General features: G+C 38.4%; 1 protein-coding gene across 5 annotated transcripts in view; it reads right to left on the bottom strand.

Annotated features, from left to right (window-relative positions):
- Positions 1-22,349, bottom strand: part of TMTC1 (transmembrane O-mannosyltransferase targeting cadherins 1) — a 282,903-nt gene that overhangs the window by 249,894 nt on the left and 10,660 nt on the right. For 3 of the 5 annotated variants that reach the window (XM_008954264.5, XM_008954265.6, XM_008954263.4), the window contains exons 2-5: positions 16,963-17,140; positions 7,747-7,820; positions 4,777-4,953; positions 719-925 (exon numbers count right to left, since the gene is read on the bottom strand). In XM_008954264.5, coding sequence (XP_008952512.2) covers positions 719-925; positions 4,777-4,953; positions 7,747-7,820; positions 16,963-17,140 — 636 coding nt within the window. The remainder of the gene's footprint in view (positions 1-718; positions 926-4,776; positions 4,954-7,746; positions 7,821-16,962; positions 17,141-22,349) is intronic. The other 2 variants (XM_034936102.3, XM_034936104.3) reach the window with 1 other exon arrangement.

Raw genomic sequence — 22,349 nt, 5'->3', positions numbered from 1 at the left:
ACCCTGCCCCAGCAGGGGAGCCCCAAAGCACCGGCAGTCTGGAGCTGCCCAATTCATTATTCACTGTCTGCTCAAATAAACTCTTTAGCTTTTTAATGTGCCTAAGTTTGTCTTTTAACATATATCTGTTATATTCTGACTTGTCTGTGGCCTGAAACATTTTAGAGACAGCCTAATTTAGGGAGCAACACCTGTGCTGATAAATCCATGCTAATTTTCACAGCTAGGTCAAAATATTACAAAAAAGGAAGAAAATAAAGACAGTCATATGCTGTAAAGATTTTCATACATCTTCAAAAACATTTCAGAAAGGAAGAGTCCTCTGGGTTTCCTCCCATATTTGGACTGTAATAAATTCAGATCAAACACAAAGAGCAGAGAGAGGGAGGCAGGGGAAGGGGAGGGAGAACGTTCTCCTCCCCCAGGAAACGGAGGGCGCCCATCTTCTGATGCCTGAGGCTGCAGGGACCCGCACCTCAGCACAGGCAGGCAGCAGGGCTTCCACTTGCTTCCTCTAACTACTCCTTTCTTATCCATTATAATATAGGGAAGGAAGGGAGGGAAATAGGGACAGGAAGAAGGGGGTAAGGAGGGAAGCATGAAGAGAGGGCGGTCACAGTGTGCTGACTCAGTGCTTCACTTCCCCAGGCATCCCAGGCTGCACTAGGTGATGCTGGACATTGAAAACATGCAGGGACCAAGAAACCCAGCCCAGTACCTCATCATGGACCACACAGCTCGTGGGGACACTGGGAATCCACTGCTCTTGGGTTCTGGTGGCAGTGGAGAGTGGCAGCCACCCCAAGCTCCTTTGTGAGGGAACCGCTGCTGCTTCCCATTCTCCCGGTGAGGATGGCCTGGCAGTGAGGAGGGCTGGGGGCTCCCGGGCTGCTGTGGGCTGCGTGGACAGAGGGCCCCATTGCTCCTGTTGTGCATGGAATTGAGGGAAAACAAAGTCAACCAGAATGACAAGGCTTGCAACAACCGATAGCAGTAAACTGCCCCACCCACAAGTCTTGCTTCCTGGAAACAACCATTCTCAAGTCTTTAGCTCTTGTGTTTCTGATATTTACTGCCATATTATTAAAACAACATAATTATGAATGTTTTTTCAATTTTAGACCTTATCGTATTGACCTAGTATAGAACACTGTAACTCAGTCTTTGTTAGATGGCCACCAACACACACACACAAACACACACACACACACTCAAACACACACTTCTTCACCCCTCACCCTCCAAATAGGTTTCTCTCAGAATATTTGGTTGCAGTGGTATTAAGGATTTACATTATTATAATCTTGTAAGATATTGCTCATAGCTGAACCATCCAATTAATTACATTTTTTTCTGTTATGAATTCTCTGAGAAACCACTCAGTTATGTGAGTAACTCACATAACCCACTAGATGGGCAAAAATTTAAACATCTGATACTACCAAGGGATGATCAGAAAGTGAAACAAAGAGGATTCTCATTCCTGCTAGAACCATTTCAGGAGCAATGTCTCGGGATGTAATGCAGTTAACGTGCATCTATCCTTTGTCCAGCAACCACACTTCCATGGCTATGCCTGAAAGAAACCTTCATGTATTTGCACAAGAATATATGCACAGAAATTTCACTGCAGCTTAGTTTATAATAGCAAAAATGTAGAAATAACCTAAATTCCAAACCCAGAAAAATGGATAATGATAATTAAATACTATACAGCAGTTAAGATAAATGAAATACAGCTACATATATCAACACTGATATATCTCAAAAGCCCAATGGTAAATAAAAAAAAAAAAAGCAAGTGATACCATTTATGTAAAGTTTGAAAATATGTAAAATAACACTTTTGCTATTCACTGGTATGTGTGTATATGAAGTAAAGTCCTAGAAACAATCATGGAAATGAAAAGTGCCAAATTCAGGATTGTGATTCCCTCTGGAGAGAGAGGATAAGGACTGTGGACAGAGAATGTTATTTTCTAGATGTTGGAAATTATATCCTGAATTTTTAAAAAAGAAAGATAATTTTCAGGAGCTGATTTTGTACTGAAAATCTTTCCTCCTAAAGATGATGTCAAATAGAAGAAATCTCATTCCATCCATGTGGGGCCAATCTTAAAATTTAGGAATAAACTGCACTTGTAGGAAAGTACTTGCAACATTTTGTTTCTATTACTGTTTCTTTCCTGCTTCCTGAATCATACGATGAAAGATCTCAAGAACCACCTAGTGCTAAGATGTTTATTCTAAATTAGCAGATAAAGTAGGGACTGGGGAGTAGACCCCTAGGTGCTTGTGTAAAACTCTGTGTATATGTGCATTCCTCTGGGGACATAACTTTGTGAAATTCTCAAGAGTCCACGACCCCCCAGATACTCAGAACCTTTGAGCTGTGAAACTCTCATGATGCCTGAGCAGCAGATGTCCTGCGAGGTCTCCTGAGTCCCTGTCATATGTTCCTCCCTGGAAGCAATGGTGCTCCGAGCTAACCCTGTGAATCTGGAGCCACGCGGACATGGGTTCAAATCTTGGCTCCTCTTGGGCTGGCTGACTGTGGGGAGGATACTTTCTGTGCCTCTGTTTTCTCCTTTGTAAAATGAGGATAAAGAGTGTTGCAAGCAAATGGCATGGCACAGTGCCTAGCACAGGGCCAGCCCTTAGGTGATATCACCCATTTTTGGCCAGGTCTCCGTGTTACATCCTCTGGTTCCTTCCTACCACTTTTTACAACTGTAATCAATCACTCGTCAAATTACTTACATAATGTCTGTCTCCACCAACATCTTAGATGCTCTTTGCGGGAAGGAACCTCTTATTTGTCTTGCTCTTGGCTAGGCAGAATGAGTATGTGTTGAATGGGTGGACAAAAGCATGAAGAAAAGAATGAATGCCTCCACTTAAGCAGCACTGCTGGATATGAAAGCTAAAAGTTTCTTTTTCTTTTTGTTTTGAGACTGAGTCTCCCTCTGTCACCAGGCTGGAGTGCAGTAGCGCAATCTTGGCTCACTGCAATGTCCGACTCCCTGGTTCAAGCAATTCTCCTTCCTCAGCCTCCCGAGTAGCTGGGATTACAGGCACATGCCACCATGCCCAGCTAATTTTCGTATTTTTAGTAGAGATGGGGTTTTACCATGTTGGCTAGGATGGTCTCTATCTCCTGATCTCATGATCTGCCGGCCTTGGCCTCCCAAAGTGCTGGGATTACAGGCGTGAGCCACCACGCCCAGCCTAAAAGTTTCTTTAAAAAAAAAAAAAAAGACCCAGACTGAGCTGCAGGACTTGTATCAGCAGTATTAATCCTCCCAAAGAATTTCTAGCCATCTAGTATGATGAAGGTAAAGAAAAAAAAGAGACAAGTATCCCTTTTGAAAAAGGCCTGGCTCAACAGTGACTACATGAAGAAGAAAGAAAGAGGTGTAGGCACCAGTGGGCTGGAGAGTCCCAAGATCAGAGGAGACATGACTTTCATGACAACATTAAAATAGCTCTGGACTGGACCACGTGAGAGAACGCATCTGCAGTCAGCTGTCTTATCTTTTTGCTGTCAGTGAGGCATAGCAGAAAGACGTTAGGAGGTTGAGACAAGGTAGATGCAAGAAGAAAGTGGAAAAGGGGTTTACAGGTTGTTCCCTAAAAGGTAAGATGGGCAATGCAATTACTCCCACTGGTCAGAGGATACGGAGGAAAGGCAACCTCACATAGGCCAAAGGGAGGGCCTCTGGCTCACGGTTTTCTTGGCACGAGTTTGGGTCAAAGTGATTATTTGGCTCCAAGTTTTTACAAGCCTCTGAGATTTACCAAGAGCCAACAGAGCACTACACTGTTTTTAAATTATCCCCAACTATCACACTTCCAGGCAGGAAGGTGATCACAATTTCCTGACTCATCTCAGTGTGTTGCCACTCAATATCACTGCTCTTATCTTTATGTCAAGAAGTATAAAGAGGTAGGAAATGGGATTTAAAAAGCAGGATTGTTTTTTCAGATAAAATTCTTCATTTGATACGGCAGGGGAATAAATTAGCCACATCTTTTAAAAGTTTAAAAGTAAGGACCTTATAATTACTGAAAAATGGGGTCTGCTTGTAAAATTACTGGTAATTATGGATTTGATGGGGAAGAAAATTATAATATGTGCTTGAACTTTTAATATGCCTTAGTGATTCTTATCATCTATAAGCCACAACATAAAATGAGTGTGCCTTAAATTTTTTAAATAAATTACGCTACTAAATAAGCTTGTTCATTAATTTGAATATGACGTGTACGTACTCCTGTATGGTGCAGACTGGCTCTTTGTGGAATCCCAATGGATGCCTCCTAAAACTCTTAGGTAACAGCATCATTAGAAGAGCAGGAAAAGGGGCTCTTTGATGGATAACACTCAAGCAAATGCAGGGATTCAAAGCAAGCTGTGAAAAACTGTTACCATTTGCAATCACTATTTTTATGAATCAAGATTTTCTCAGCAGCATGCAACCAAAACAAACCAGCAATATAAACTTGCAATTAACACAGATACTTTTCAATTCCAAATTTGGGGCTCACAAAAACTTCATAGTCCTCATTGATTTATACAAAAGTGTGAAGCATTTGAACATATATAATGCGCTTATCTTAATGAAATAAGCCTTGTTGATTACGTGACAGTCTAAGGTGAGATGACATTTAATAAAGTGTTATATTTTTTAAATGGAAGTTTGGAAACTATTGTTTTAAGTAATTTTTCTCTGCCCATGACATGCCATTTGATATCAAAACTGTAAAATGACTTACGACTTGTCTTGCTTGTTGGAAAGGGAAAAGAGGTCATAAACCAAGCACACTCCAAACACCGTGATGCCTGTCTCTTTCACCAGCATCGCACAGGTCCCCAGAAACAAACTGAGCAGCAAGAAGAAGGGAGACACCGTGGAAGGGAAACTTCCCCCAACACAGCCCTGATCCAGACTCCTGAAAAACAAGTTGGAGATTCTTTTAATCTAAGAAAGAATATGGTCTGCTAAGAAATGCCACCTCTTAAAGATAAGATCTAATGTCAATTTCATTGCATTCTAAGTAATTAAGCAGGTAAGTAGAGATTTCTTAAAGAGCCTTCATCCCCACAATACTGAATTTTGTACTTAAATTGCAGTATACACAGACTATGGTATGTAACAAACAAATGAACACCAAAAAGCCATTTAAAATTCTACCAGAGAGACATACTTAGTCATATGAAAAGATGTTTAAGTGAATACATTCTAAGTGAATAATCGAGTTACTAAACTATATGCATAAGCTCAGGGGCCAGGTTCCCTGGGTTCCCTGCTAACCACAGCCGTCAATTAACAGGATAATATGGGGCAAGTTACTTTACTTCTTGGTGCTTCAGTTCCCTTATGTGTGAAAAGGGATTATAGTGTTGTAGGGGGGATTAAACGAATGACTTGTCACACATCAAGTGTGTATCACCATCATCATTATGGTAGTGAAGTGTTTTATATGCTTCCATACATAAAACAAAGTTGCCAGTGGATATATATGCCAAAATATAATAAGCATTTCTCTCTGGGATGAAAATACAACTATTTTAACCTTTTTTTTCTTTTGGCTAAATTCATTTAGCCAAAATATTTAAATTCATTTTCTATGAGCATATCTTAGGTAAAGTTTATTTTTTTCTCAGTTTAATTTCCAACAAGGATTTTCAAAATCTCTCCGGTGCTGTTAAGCTTTTGTTTCACCTTGTAAAACAGAGCGGGCCCCCTACCAAGAGACATCACTGTTCCCTTCAACAAGTACCACACCTATTGACTCCTATTCCATTGAAGTAAAGGCCAATATTTCTGTAGTTGAGACACCTTCTCCTTAGTGTTCTTAGAACAATTGCATAACATTATACGCAGAATTTGCAGTAGATAGGCGTTTTTTTCTATTGAGTTCGTCTATAGCTCAAATTTCTGAAAGTGAGAATGGCATGCAAAACCAATCTGTAATAACATGGCTCATTATCATACAGATATGGATACACTGCAGGCCTAATCATGCCCCCAAATATATTAACCACAAAGAACAGGCCTAGAGAACAAGTTTAAACTCCAAAGCAATTATTACTTCTATTCTAATGCCAGAATGAACAAGAAACAATTAATTGTTAAATTTTGGCTTATATTTTCAGATTTCATAACACCACATCATATGATCAAGAATGCAGTAGGAAGTTACAAAGCCAGGAGCAGAAGACTTACACTATGCTAAGAAAATGTTCCACCCTTTAAACAAAACAAAACTTCCTAAGACTTAATTCATTTCATTATTGACACAAGGTCTACATTGGTTTGTAACAGGTTTCTCAATCATAGCCCCATTGGCATTTTCTGCCAGATAATTCTTTGTTGTAGGGACTGTCCTGTGCATTGCAGAATGTCTCTTCTGAAACATCTTTGGCTTCTACCCACCAGATGCCATGAACACCACTTCAGCTGTGACAACCAAAAACGTCTGCAGATATTGCCAAATGTCTCCTGAAGGTAGAGGAGGTAGTGGCTAGGACGAGGAGGAAAATCACCCCTAATTAAGAGCCACTGGTTTAGAATAGTGTTCCTCAGTCACTGGGCTTTGTAAGACTATAGGTCAATGAACTGATCCAAAGATCAGGGCCACCAAATGCTTAATCAGGCATCTTTCCATGAAACTGGGCAACATGGTTGACTTGCCCCCCTTTTCCAGGTTGTATTAGTCTGTTTTCATGCTGCTGATAAAGACATACCTGAGACTGGGCCATTTACAAAAGAAAGAGGTTTATTGAACTCACAGTTCCACATGGCTGGGGAGGCCTCAAAATCATGGTAGAAGGCAAGGAGAAGCAAGTCACATCTTATATGGATGGCGGCAGGCAAAGAGAGCTTGTGCAGGGAATCTCCCATTTTTAAAACCATCAGATCTCGTGAGACTTATTCACTATCATGAGAGCAGCACAGGAAAGATCCATCCCCATGATTCAATTACCTCCCACTAGGTTTCTTCCACGACACGTGGAAATTGTGGGAGTTACAATTCAAGATGAGATTTGGGTGGAGACACAGCCAAACCATATCACAGGACATGCTCTGAGCTGCCCCCATTCACATTCTCTTTTTAATCCACTCCTTTCTCTATATGGACATGACATGACTCAGATGAGAATCTGATTGGTTTAGGGTAAAGATGTAATATAACAGGAAATTATTTTAAGGCTTTTCAGTTTCCCAATGCAAAAAACTTCTGTCTTTTGATGAAACTACATGTAAATTGGAAAACCACAGTCGAGAAATGCTACTTTATACTCAGCTTTGTCATTTTAAGCTCTGAGTTACTTTGGTGAGGCTAAGAGAAAAAGTATTAGGAACAAAATGAAAAGGAAAAATTAAGCAAATTATAGGCAAATAAAAGAGAACATTGCATCAAATACATTTTGGCTCAGAGCTAAGATTCCAAATTCACTTCTCAGTAAGAAACTACAAGTAAAAGGAATGATAAAGCAAGTGCTTGGGTTCCCAACACTGGGAAAGCAATCCCTTTAAGGTGTTACAGTGTGGTTCAGAATGGGGTTGGAAGAGAAAACGGCCCAGCACTGGACAAGCAGAGAGTTTCCTATTCCTGGTCCCTGGAAATCTTGCTTAGCATTTCACAACCAGAAGATTCTCTCCTCTCAGGCACATGCTCCCAGTCTACACACACGGCACAGTTGCGATCACAGAGAAGGGCATTCTTAGCTACACATACCTGTTGTACGAGAGAAAGGCCAATAGAAACAGCAGACACGCTAACACATCCGCTCTGCCAACGATCCCAGCCACCTTGAAAGTTAAAATAATAAAAAATGAAACTTCAGACAATTACTTTCAGAAAACTATTACACAAATCCATTACAGAAATGTATTTGTTGTTAGATAAATGAAAGATATAATAAAATAGAAATCTCACTGTTCTTCAAGTTCTGATATATGGCTAAGCACCTCTGATTATCATATATATTTAATAACGAGTTTATGTAAGGAAAAAAGAGGATGGATGGAAGGGGCAAGATTGCCACACTTTATTTTTAAGCTCTCAGAGTGTCAATTCACAGCATCAAAATTTATTCATGTATTAATTTATTCAAAAAAATTTTTGAACAATACTTGAGAGTCAGACACTGTGTCCTTCTGTGTAACATAATGCTAATGGAGCGGACAATATTTTTAGAGAACTAGAAAAAAGTAAGTTGAGAATCAATACTTTTAACAAGAATGGGGCCGGGCAGGATGGCTCACATCTGTAATCTCAGCACTTTGGAAGGCCGAGGCTGGCGGAACACTTGAGTTAACGAGTTCAAGACCAGCCTGGACAACATGGCAAAACCCTGTGTCTACAAAAATATACAAAAATTAGCCACGCATGGTGGCACATGCCTGTAGTTCCAGTTACTCAGGAGGCTGAGGTGGGAGGACTGCTTGAGCCCTGGAGGTCAATGCTGCAGTGAGCTGTGATCGTGCCACTGCACTCAGCCTGGGTGACAGAGTGGACCCTGTCTCAAAAAATAAAAAAATAAACAGGAAAGGGAATGAGTTTGAACTCATGATTGCTATATGTGAGTATATGTGTATGTGCATGTGTGCATATTTTTCTTAGCTCTATCACTGAAAGGGCCTATAAATATAAAACCTCAGTAGCAAAGGGCCATCTTGGCACTAACCACAAACCATTTCCCCACAAAAGAGAACACCAGCTCCTTGGAAAACTGGCTGACACCAGGGCTGAGGCTGGGGAAATCCAAGAGGAGCTTGGATCATCTCGTGTCAGAAAGTAAGAAAATGCTTATAAAATGACAGTCAAAAGGTCATAGAAGCCAGGACAATGGGATCCCACCGAACAAACTTAAGGCAATTTGAATATTAAAATAAATGGTACGATAATATATTATAAACCATTGAAAATGAAATCCATGAGTCCATGCTAATAATAAATACAGCTATGCATTCAATAACAACTTTCAGGTCAACAATGAGCCACATATATGATGGTGGTCCCACAAGATTATAATACCATATTTCTACTGTATATTTTCTATGTTTGATATGTTTAGATACACAAATACTTACCATTGTGTTACAGTTGCCTACAGTATTCAGTACGGTAGCCTAAGAGCAATAGGCCATAGCATCTAGGTTTGTATAAGTATACTCTATGATGTTTGCACAATGACAAAATCACCTAACCACTCATTCTCAGAACATGTCCCCATTGTTAAGCAATGCGTAATTGTATATACATAAATGAATGAATGGGTACAGATAAATGTACATACATATATACAGCAAGCAAGTGAATGGGAAAGAAAGGAGACCTCTTCCTTCATTAAAAAGCCAGTTAATGAATGTGGAGGGAGCAGTGGAGTTGGGAAATAACCATTTTGCTTCCAGAAGAGTGAAGACTGGAGCAAGCAAGAAATATCAAAAATATCAATGGATGCTAAACCTAGGGCATGAAAGTTTTTGAGGTGCAAAGTATTAGTAGGACTTCAAAGTGTCTATTTACTAATTATTAAATGAAAAAATTTAAAAAGAACACTATGGAAAAAATGCATTATATTGCACTACGTCTTAACTGTGGAATCAAATTAAAATCACCATTCCTGAGAAGGAACCATCATAACCATCATTTATGCAGTATTCTAGCAGGGACGTATAACCTGAATATAATCATGAGAAAACATCAAACTCAATATGAGGAACATTTGATAAAAATATAAATGAACATATATTACGCTAACAAATTATAAATTTTATGTGTAGCAATATTTTGTAGCGTTACATTTTATTGCATATTAATTTATTCTAATGTATATTATACCATGATTCATAATTATATAACTCATTATAATCAATTATAATACTGTATTTATTATATACTATATGTATAATGTATTACATATATGATATGCATATATTATATTTTCTATATTTATTACTTATTATTCATTCTGCATTTGCATATATATACTATATATCATATATTATTTATATATTATGTATTTTTTATATAATATGCTCTATCTATAAATTATATGTAGTATATGTTATAAATTGTATAACATATTAATAAGTCTTATATGTTTATATTACAGTTATAGAATATATTAAACCATATATTGCAATATAACATGTTTTCTTATTTTACATGTTCTAATATAAATTCTAAATTATATTATAATCTATAAATTATATTATAGAAAGACAATGAAGACTGGTAACTGTTTCATACTAAAGGAGACTAATGAAAACTGAAGAGAAATGACTAATGCTTTCAGCTTTCAAAAATGTACAACTAAATTATTAAAGTATAAAGGAGTATGAATTGTGCAACCTACTGTCAAATGCTTCAGAAAATAAATAACATTTTTATATATTGAGAGAGAAAGAGAGGAAGGTGATAAAACAAATGTGAGAAAATGTGAAAAATTAGTGACTCTGGATAGAAAGTATACAGTTATTCTCCATATTTTTTAAGTTTGAAATTATTTCAAATAATGCATTACTTCAGAAGAAGATTGAAATGGAAGAGGGGTGGGAAACAGATGACTCTTTACAAATCTTCACACTATTTTGCTACATATCCATGCATTTCTCTTGTTTTTTTTTTTAATCCAAGAAATAAGAGAGTCAAGGGAAAAAATGGGATATAGCTTTTTAAAAATGCTCCAAAGAACAGGTACCATAAGAGCTGAATGATGAGGAACAGCTCAAAAGGGAGATGAACTGGGCTGACATTTCAGGCACAGGAATGGTATCACCCACATCACAGAAGACCCGAGGTCTATGGTGTGTTAAAGAATCCATCAACAATTAATAGTAAGAAATAGTTTTCTGGGAAATATACCTATAAGCATCCTGATGCAATGAGCACGCTTTGCGGTCATGAAGGAGAAGCAGTGAATAAGCATGGAGGTGGTCGGACGCAGTGGCTCATGTCACACCTGTCATCCCAGCACTTTGGGAGACCGAGGTGGACAGATCCCTTGAGCTCAGGAGTTCAAGACCAGCCTGGGCAACAAGGAGAAACCCTGTCTCTACCAAAAATACAAACGCCTAGCCGGGTGTGCACCTGTGGTCCCAGCTACTCGGGAGGCTGAGGTGAGTGGATTGCTTGAGCCCAGGAGGTAGAGGCTGCAGTGAGCCGAGATCATATCACTGCGCCCCAGCCTGGGCGACAGAGGAAGACCCCATCTCAAAAACTTAAAAACAAAATAAGCATGGAGGTAAACCATTCAAGGTCTGAATGTAGACTGCTCTTGCCATCTGAGATTTGGTTTTGTTATGTTTAAAATCCGTGTAACACCCACTCCCTCAGGATGGTTGTAATTCATGAGATAATATATACATAAAGGGCCTGCTGGATAAATGCTAGTGCACTTCTTTCTCCCCCTTTTTTTTTCTTTTTTTCAGAGAAAGGGGGTGGAACTCTTAACACTGAGATAGGTTTTCCTGTGTGGCTTATAGAAATCATCTTTTTACTTTAAGGTTTACACGTATGGTATCTTAATTGCGAACTTTATTAGATAATCTAATGTATCTGTTAGTTAAAATCTACATAAAACATAACTCAATTATACACACACAGATGGACTGACAGCAAGTCACATATTGAGAAAAATTCCAGTCCTTCTTGCATTAAGAGAAACCTGGACATGGCCAAAGAATACCATTGGCAATACAGAGCTGAAAGCTATTACCTGACGTGGCTGCTTGTACCACATGCTGTTCATTGATTCATTAATCTATAAGGAACTTGAGTACCAAATCAGGAAGACTGCATGACTCCAGAGACGAATGCAGTGACAGTGTGGTGTCGCCACAATGTCAAGGTTCAGCTCAGTCTCACAGTCTGTAAAGCCGAAGTGTATACAGGTCACCTGTAAGCCCAGATCTGCTCAGACTACACTACCACCTCCTTGAGCATTTAGCTCAGCATCACCTGCAAGTCTTCCTGAAGGTTAAACAGAGAGCCTAGCTCTCTAGCAACAGTCTTGAGATAAGCCTAAGCATCTGGACCGAGAAGGGCACTCATCACAGCACAACTGATGTAGCCAACAGCAAGACTTGCAAGCTGTTACTGGGTGTAGCAAGTTGGAATGAGGCAATCACAAGCTAGACAAGCTTAACTAATGTGTTAAAGGCGTCCTGCAGCCTGGCTTCTTGCATTGCAGCCAGTTTGGAAGAGACAACGGCAGACTGTGCCAGCTGGATGTGCCCAGATATAAAAAATGTAGTGTCCCTTGCAGGAGAAGCTCAAAGAGGGTGTTGAAATATTCGTGTAACATTGATAGGCTCTCTTGCCAGTCCAAACCACTAAGCATGCATTGAACACCTATTCTATACCCCTGTTGAACTGAGGTATTTGGGGCAAAAGGCTAGATATCTAAAAACAGGTGCTATAATAGTCATTAACTACTGTATGTCTAGACCAGCCATTCATTGTGATTCAACTAGTCAATATTGTCATGTTCAGTAAGTGTGTGTTTAACTCCAGTTAACAAACATTTTCCAAGTGCTTCCTCTTAGCTAGATCCTGTGCCAGTTGGAAACATATAATCAGCCTCAAGGTGTTTAACATCTGGTGGGGAGTCAAAAGAGGGTATTAAATAGCACACAAGGAAACTGCATGCATCATAAGAGGAGAAACCATTACCAAGAGAAGACTGAAGAGATTAATTTTTACTGTAGGATCTAGGAAGGCTTCATAGGTCTGGCCATGTAAACTGTGACTTAAACATAGACAAGGAGGATTTCAGGAAGCTCAAGGCGAGAGGAAGCTCAAGGTGAGGGAATGCTCAGCCTAGGCCTAGGAAGGAACAAAAATGCTTTCCAGGTGGAGGATACAAGAATGGCAGAGAAAGAGAGGTCTGGAGATACATGGTGTGCTTCTGGAAGGGGAGACCTAAGGTGATGAAGAGCATGGAGTAAATAAAGAAGTGAGGAGGGGCAATGGAAAGCAAAGATGGAACATTAAACTGGAGCCAGTTGATTTTATGACAATGTAGGCTGAATTGTAGGATGCTGGAAAGTACAAAAGCAACTGGTCAGTTCATGGTTAGTGAAAAATATATGCAAATGGCCAGCATGTATTTTAGCCTCAAACTACAGGTTTCCATTACCAACATGGTGGCTATAACCTGGGAACTGCAGCCTCTAACAAATATTCAAACACTGGAAGGAGAAACATCAGTGAACATAATTGGATAGAATTCAAATAATGTAACAGCAGATCCTCAGATCCTCTAGCAAGGTTAACACAATCACAGGCAGAAATTTCAAATTAGGAGTTAATTTGCTATAGAAACTTGTCTTTGGAATACCACCAATAATATTTGTATAAAGTATACTATATGTATAAGGCTATTGATATTTATTTTATCTGCAAGAATGAGTTCCATTAATGTCATAGCTACTGGGGAGACTGAGGTGGGAGGATTGCTTGAGCCCAGGAGATGGGGGTTGCAGCAAGCTATGATCATGCCATTGTACCCCAGTCTGGGCTACAGGGTGAGACCCTGTCTCAAATAGTAATATTAATAATTTATCTCTATATCTTCTGGAAAGTACATCTCTTTTTCTATTTCTCTGTCCTCCTCCTACTTAGAAACTTGAATTGAAATCCATGAATAAATAATAAGTCCCCCAATTTTACTTTGTCATGTAAATTGTTTTGTAGGCTAAATTTCTCTGCCTCCTTCTTACACTTCCCTCAGAACCTTATGAATGTAAGCATCCTCCCTAACATCCTTCCCTAAATAACTACCCAGCTCTCAGACTCCTCTGTCCCTTTCACTGTGTTACTATGGATTTTTTCAATCAGTACAAAAGCTCGTTGCAACTTTTTTTAAGGTCATTTTGCTAATAGGATTTTCCTCTTTTCTTAGGAACCAACCTTAACCAGTTCCTGATCATACTGCCACAGGCTGCCTGTGTTTTATGCACTCTCTCTCTGATACCTCTGAATTGAAACTGTTATTGCCCTACTCATTTGTTCTTTCACGCAGTAGTTGTCCCCAATATGCTCTAAGCACAGATTTCCAATTGTACAAGAAGAATTATTTGTCAGAAATAAAATGCTGTCTATGGTTTTATAGTAAAACATGCCATTGGCCCAGCATCACATATTCTATATGTCTAGTAGTAGTAGTCTTTGATTATTTTTCTTCATATTTTATCCAAAAAGAACATTAAAAACTTAAGTATCTCTCTTATTTTTTTCAATTCATATCAAAAATTTTTCATCATAATTTTAAATACTTGAAAGGATCTAACTTCCTATGCATTGTAGATATCGACATTTCAAAATCAGGCCATAATGTTCCTGTATTAAATTTACCAAATGTCATTTGAACACTATAGCAACTTGAAGCTCATCATCTTCCATTTACCTAAACATGAATAGGCTCTTCTTTAACTGGTAAACACTTCATACCCTTTCTCCTTGAACTCATACTTTCATTGTATTTCCCCCTCATTTTTGTAAATTACATAGTTATGCTTAAAACTATTGTATTTATCATCCTTCTCCCTATAATAAAAAATATACAATTAAATCTATATTTCAAATTTCTTTTGACCATAAGCCTCTAAGTGTTAAAATTTAAATTTTGTATTACTATTCCAATTATTGTTAATTCACAGATATTTGATATATCATAAATAAAACAGAAAATGATAAATAATTAATAAATATAAAAAATCACCTCTTAATAATCTAGGTATAACAGATTTATTTTCAGTAAGTTCAGTTGTCTGTGGCTGAATCTTACCTTTTGTTAGACTATGACAGCAGGTACCAACTATTCCTAGCTTTCATCTTCATAGGATGTTCACATAAATAAGTGAAAATGGAAGTAGACCTGTTACAGCAATGACTTTATTCTTTGAACTCCAAGTTATTGGCAAATATCACATAATGATCTATCACTTTACATAATTTTTAATGATCTACCAACTGACAATGCAATCAAGTCCTCCTTTAATTTGGTTGAAAGCAAAGAATTTAAACATAGCCATCATTAGAGTTACCTGTCATTACAGTCATTTACTGTCACAATTTCTTTTAAGTACAGCAGAAAAGCTTTACTGAGACTCACCAAAGGACTATTAGTTATGCCTCATACTCATCCACTTAAAGGCACCTTGCTCAGTCTAAAATACTCACAAAGAGTTGGGAAAATGACCTTTCACAATGTAATTTGTTTATAAAGTGGTCTTTCTTCATCACCCAATCAAAATATATTTTTGTCAAAACTTTGAGCTTACAGATTTAGAATTTTGTTGGTGGAAAATGCCCATCGTAGAGCCTAACTGGCAAACCAGTCCTCATCATCAAACCAACTGGTCAGATCAGACTTCTTGTGTCCATTCAAATAAACATACTATTATGCATCCCCATGACAACTATGTCACTTCTGAATTCAGAACAGCAACGCAGGCCACCATACCTTACTTCTAAGGCCATGTTATATTCTTCATAGAGATACGTGTTAGACAGGGAGAGATGTGAAGCCCTCCTTTGGGTTTGTGATGCCTTAATCGGAGGATGCCTTGCTGACACTGATATATCAGACTATTCCTTTGTAAGGTACCTCAGAGGCTTGTACACCTGGGGCATAGTAAGATGCTGGTGTACACAAGGTATTCCTTAACTTTGTTAAAATGAGCAAAGGGCAACTGAGAAATGGAGGAGGGAGAAGGGAACCACCATGACATCTTTACTGCAGGTGTGTACTCAGGCAGATCAGCTTCAGGGAAGCGTCCGAAGAGATGCAAGCTGAAACTCTGGAAAAGAGTCTTGTAAAACTGTGGTGCCCATGGACCTCTCATCAAGTTTTCATCTACCCCTAGCCATGCACATCAAACAAACCAGCTGTATTTACTGAGCTGGGAAACAAAGCAGCTTAAAAATGCCATCTGATTCATGGAATGATTAAATAAATATTTTAAAAAGGGCCATAGCTATCAATACTTTTTTTTTTTTTTTTGAGATAGAGTCTCACTCTGTTGCCCAGGCTGGAGTACAATGGTGCAATCTTGGCTCACTGCAACCTCCACCTCCTGGGTTCAAGTGATTCTCCTGCCTCAGCTTCCCAAGTAGCTGGAATTACAGGCACCCGCCACCGCACCTGGCTAAGTTTTTTTGTAATTTTAGTAGACATGGGGATTCACCACGTTGGCCAGGCTGGTCTTGAACTCCTGACCTCAAGTGATCTGCCTGTCTCAGCCTCCCAAAGTGCTGGGATTACAGGCGTGAGCCACCACATCCAGCCAATACTTTTTAAATAAATTTTTCATCACCCACACAATAACTACCCTTCCTATTAAGTAACTTGGGAAACAAACAGTATGTAAGGCTCCTAAGTCTGTCTTTCTAACTTGAAGAATGTCAGTCTAATTTTTTATAGTCCTTCCCCAGCACTTACAGTTCTGCGTAATAAACATTATAAAATATAACAGGGTGAGAAAAGATAAAATACAAATGTGGAGCAGGAACAATGACTCAGCATGCTAAGTGTCTCGAATGGCCCTTGCTGCTTAAAACACATTAGGACTTAAATTATCTGCAAATACAAAACTGAACAAACTGTGGCCATTCATTACTACCCGTAATAATAACAGCGGTTATTTAGAAAAGCAGTTAAATCCAGGAGGTGCAATAAAACCAATTTGAACATTCAAAAGGAAAAGTTGTCAACCAAAATGCTTTATATATAAAGACAAACACTTTAATACAGTGAACTCACATGTTTTTGAAAAGGAAAAAAGATCAGCTTAGTTTACATGTATATATCTTTATACACACACATATCTACATATAAACACATATTTACATGTATATATATGTGTGTGTATACACGTATACATGTATACATACACACACATATTCATATTCGTTATTTCACTGAGATCCAATTACACTTACCGCCTCAGTATGAATAGGATGTACAGCAAAAAGCAATGCCGTTACAAAAGCAAGTCCACGATTCTTGAAGACAGTTTTATCACAGGTGTACATCAGCACAAGAGTCACTAAGCAGTGTAAAATTATATTTACTGCATGAAAGTAGAATGGGTTCATACCAGTCAAAAATATGTTTAGCCTGTAAAAAAAAAGAAAAAAGAAAAAAACTGCATTAGCTACAAACTCAACATAAACACAAGGAATGCAGACGGAATCCATCATTTAAAAAGATAAGCTATTAGATTAATGATTCTTAAATGATTCCCAACATTGGGTTATTTTTTAGCCTTGGGAATGTATCACATTTTTCCTATTTCAGAATTGTCCCATGTGCAGAAATCCATGCATATACAATACGATATTATTTCAGGGAACTTTGGTCTCACTGAGAAGGCAAGCAAACAGGTGCTGAGCCTGTTTTTCCATCACTCCATGGCTAATGCAAATACGCCCCCTTAATATTCTTATTTTCATTGCTGGCTCTTCCCAAGCAACTGAGTGTTGAAAGGGAAGTCCAAAGGGCCATGGGTCAGAGCCACATACACCGGAGATGAACAGAAACCATGAAACTACGATTATAGTCACAGTTGGGACATATGAAGCATGAATGTGTTCTCTCACCCATGGTGCCACCAGGAACCAGGTTTCTAGATTATGCACCTGGAAGCATCACCTAATTACCACCCCACAAAGGAAGCTTTAGGGAACCTACAGGCTATTACCAGTTGCAGCTGAAATGAAAAGATGAGCAAAAGCATCATGTTCCAGAATGTGAATTAAATGTTTTTAACATAAATTCCCACAGATCTCAGTATCTGATTTCTAAGACTGTGACAAAGCAACTAAAAGAGAATCACAAAGGGAAGGAAAACCAATTGTTCAACATCTTAAAAAAATACTTTCATGAGACAGAAATGCAGAATAGACAGACTTCTGAAGGTTGCCTTAAATTTAATAACAGGACATAATACACCCAATTGATTCTGTGGGGTTACAGAAAAAATACACTTGCACAGGGTATGGTTCTTTCCAGGGAGCACTGACACCCTAAGTGGTACTGCCTACAGTTGTCTGTATTCTAGTCAATTTTACCAAAACAGCAATCCCAGGTCTTCAATTCTCAGGCCTTTGATCTGCTTCTCTTATAGAAACAGCTCCTCTTTGCCAAAACAACTAAGAATGAAAAAGTCAGCTTTAGAGATGACATACGCGTATTCTAAATAATTGACGTAATTCATGCACAGCTTTAACCTACAGAATTTTAACATCTCAAGATTTATTTGGACATATGAATGCAAATGTCATAGTTACTAATAAACTCCATTTTCACTCCCACTGAAGTAATCAGAGTCTTAACTAAGCCTAGAAAACTAAACTGTTGTATTGGATCCAACTCCAGGGCTCTGATGCAAGATTTGACTCAGCTGTATGCTGGCAGACTCATGAGTCTGCACACACCCCAGCATCCTCAATACAGGAGCCTGGTGGGAAATTGCCCATCCAGAGGGAAAAAGGAATAGGCAGCGAACTAGAGAACTCACAGGTCCAACAAAGCGGGGAGACCAGCATGCCATTCCTGTATAGAAACACACACGAGGCAGCAGAGCTGCCTGAAGTCAGAAAGCTTGGGATGGTATAATTGTTAAGGAAGGTCAAGACCAAGTCCAGGTCCTTGGAGAACTTGGATGCAGTTCCCTAAGAGTCCACCCCTCTGAGACTGATTTTACACTGCATTCCACTTCAGCAGGCTGAGCTTTCCACACTAAGCCATTCATTTAAAATTCATTCACACCACTGACAAGGATGAGAGAAAACAGGCAATCTCACATCTGATCGGTAGGTGTCCAAGTTGGAAGGTCTCTTGGTTGGCAACATGCATTGGAGGCTTTAAAACGTATGCACTTTTGACTGAAAATTCCACTTCCAGGAATTTTCCATAAAGAAGTAACAAGAAAAGTTTGTATAAAATATATATAAACTATATATACATAAGTATATATACAAATACACATATATGTACATATACATATAAAAGATGTTAGAGTGAATGTACAAGAATGCATCTCACAGTGTAAATGGTAAAAATGGCAATAGTGAGAAAGGCAAGACATCTAACAAGCCAAATCCTTGATAAATTTGACTATTCCCATGGACCCTAAAATTTAGATAATAAATTTGGATCACAAATAATAGCACCATTTCTTTAAAAAGAAAAAAAGGCTTATTTTTGTATTTATTATTCAACCATTCAAAAACTGAAAAGCATCATTAAAGATGGCATTATTACTATGTTACTTATACTCTTATCAGGTATTTAACACATATTCCTTTCTCCTTCCAAAAGCAGTATAAAATGGTAGGCATGAATCACCTTTGCGGTTCATATGCATCATATCTGAAAATGTCCAAGCGTTATCCATGTTATTTCTTGAACTTAGTCAAAATCTGAAAAAATACTTCTGTAAGACAGACATGCAGAATAGAGAGACTTCTGACGGTTGGCTTAAATTTAATAACAGGCCCTAATGCACCTAATTCCATCTGTGGGGTTATAGAAAAAACACGCTTGCACAAGATATCGTTCATGCATCAGAAGCTTAAAAACGTACACACAAGAATGCCTGGTGTATGAAGTGAATTCAATTAGATCCCAAAATATAAAATAAATTGCTGAATGAGGAGTCCCCGCAGTAATGACATAATGCTGTGAAAGTCCCTTACCTGGAAGCTAACATTGGTGAATCTAAGCTTTAAGAAATCACCCTGAATCTGGAGTTAGGAATATTTTTAAAATATCTAAAAAGATGGAGAGTGAATTGTCCAAATGACAGACAAGTGAGCTTGAGACAAAATGCTAACGAAAGCTTCTAGCGTATTCTACATGTGATCACAGAGAAAAGAAGTTCTGATTCTGGGAGATAATATGGGTTCACAAAAAGGGGGTTCACTGATTAACCTCATAATTTAATAGAAAAGGGGATGTGATGCATGCATCACATCTTTATTTTAACAAAGGCATTCATCAAAATCTCTCAAAATCTCCCTGCAAACAAGACAGCCTAAGATAGATTTTTAGCAAACACCAAGAGTAGTGAATAATAAATCAATGTCTCCTTGGACTGAGATCTCCAGTGTATGTCACAGGGTTCTGATATTACCTCTGTTCTGTCCAATATTTTTATCAAAGGTTTAATGAAACTATACAGTGTATACTTATCAAGATACAAAATGCCTTTATCTGGAAAGGAGAGTTAATGTACCAGAAGAACTAACTGACATTCACAGAGTTTAAATGGCTGAAATTGTTAGCTAATTCTAACAGGATTAGACAGAATAGTGGTAAGAATAAAGGCTCACATGGGGATATAAAAGACAACAAAATACTTGCAATCTAGAATAAAACTGTACATAGGTTATTGCCCTATGTACACAGAGTTAACGTGTGTCAGTTATCAAAACAGACCAAATCAGACAGACAGGGAACTGCACAAATCAAACAATTTTTCATTTCAATTTACACAATCAGGTATTTATTAAGCACATACTACATGTCAGATATGATTCAGGGCCCAGAGATACAAAAAGAAGTAAGACATGGCATCTGTTTCCAAAGAGTTAATAGCATAGTAGGAGCAGGCAAGGTAATTAAACAGCTAATTAAATGTTAAGGAATTCTGGCAGTGGGAGAACTTACCAGGTGCAGACAAGGGGAAGAGGGAGGTATTCTACCTGAGGATGGGAGAGGCAAGATAGGTGGTATCCAAAGTGGGGCAGCAGACAGTCAGAGGGCTTTTTAAACACAGAGCACCTTCACAGGAGAACTTCAGGATGCTAAGAGGGGAGGGAAGACCCTCAGAAATGATGCCTCTTGAATGTAGCTTTGAGGAAATGGAAGATGCTCAGCCTAGAGAAAGATGACAGAAATAATGCCAAGTTCTCCAGGGGAAAAGATCTTTGCCATATTTATGGCTACATCCACAGTGTCTAGCACAATGCCTCATTCATGATTATCATACAATAGGCATTCAGATGAATGAATAAACATGAATGGATGAATGAAAAGCAATACTAAAGGAATGCATTTATTCTAAGTAGCTCCCTAAGGGGAAACTACAATCCAATCAAGATGTTGCAAACTGTCTTCCCAAAGGCTAGGTTTAGCCTGCAGGTTGTTCTGTTTTACTTTCATACTTTTTTTTTTATTTACCAGGGTTTTAAAAACTGGTGGCTTCATATAAAAATTTCCAGCTTCTCTTGAAATATTAGAAGACCTGACAACTCTGGGCCTACACGGCTGCATGGAAATATCTGTGTGCCCATCTCGAGAGGACAAGGGCTCACAATTTGCCATAGTCTCTACCAATTCCTATCATATTCCTAACCTGAAGGCATTCATTTATCATTATGCACACAATTTTTTTGTGTACGATAAAGAGGAAAGTGAAATATTTCTTGAGCCTGCATGACTATCACACATGGGCAATAAGACAGTCAAAATGACTGCTTGAAGAAAAATGGGAGAAAGCATATTTCTGGAAGAGGAGAATATTCCCATGTACCTGAAATGCAAAGTATTACAACATAACCTCACATCCAGCTCACTTCACTCACTCTAAGATCAGCCTGACCCTTTTAGCAATTTTCAACTTTTAATATGCAAAGTACTGAGAGGCAGGCTTCAGCTCAAAGTAGGAAGTAACACTGAAGCTAGTACACATTTAAAGATTTAAAATTATATCAGTTGCTTGGATAACCAGAAATGTCCACAAAGAAGTATAATGACAACCCACATGAAATACCATCTAAAAAGAACATCTCAGGTTCTATATCACCCTGAATGTACCCCTTTGAAAGTATTTAACCAATTTTTTTAAAAACTCATTAACTATACTCCTCAAACGTTTTTCATACACTATAGGAAACTAATTTCTTTTTGTCATTGTATCCAACTCACTCAGCATACAATAGATTCTAAATGAAAATTTACTGAACTTACATTAAGTTGCAATTGGAAAAGATCATCTTTCCCTTTGACTTCAAGAATCTCTCATTTTATTTGGTGTAGCCTTCATTCTTCATTTAAAACTAGGCCAAGCAGTAGGAAATAAAATAATATTTTCTGAAATAATCTTAATAGCCATCTCTCACTATCTGAAAACCTTCCAGAGTTCCACAAACATGAACCCAAATCGCCCCTTCTCCATCTGAACTCCCTCTGCCTTCCTGTAAAACTTCCCAGAAATGTAAGGCCATGAGTTCTCAGATAAGCTGGTTTGCAGCCTGCCATATCCCTTCCCAGGAAAGGGCATGGGGTCACAAAATCTGGCACCAAAGGGGGTTGTGGGGTG

This window comes from Pan paniscus, chromosome 10, assembly GCF_029289425.2.
Source record: "Pan paniscus chromosome 10, NHGRI_mPanPan1-v2.0_pri, whole genome shotgun sequence".
Taxonomy (NCBI): domain Eukaryota; kingdom Metazoa; phylum Chordata; class Mammalia; order Primates; family Hominidae; genus Pan; species Pan paniscus.
The sequence above is the reverse complement of the archived record's forward strand: the minus strand, read 5'-3'. Positions and strand labels throughout refer to the sequence as shown.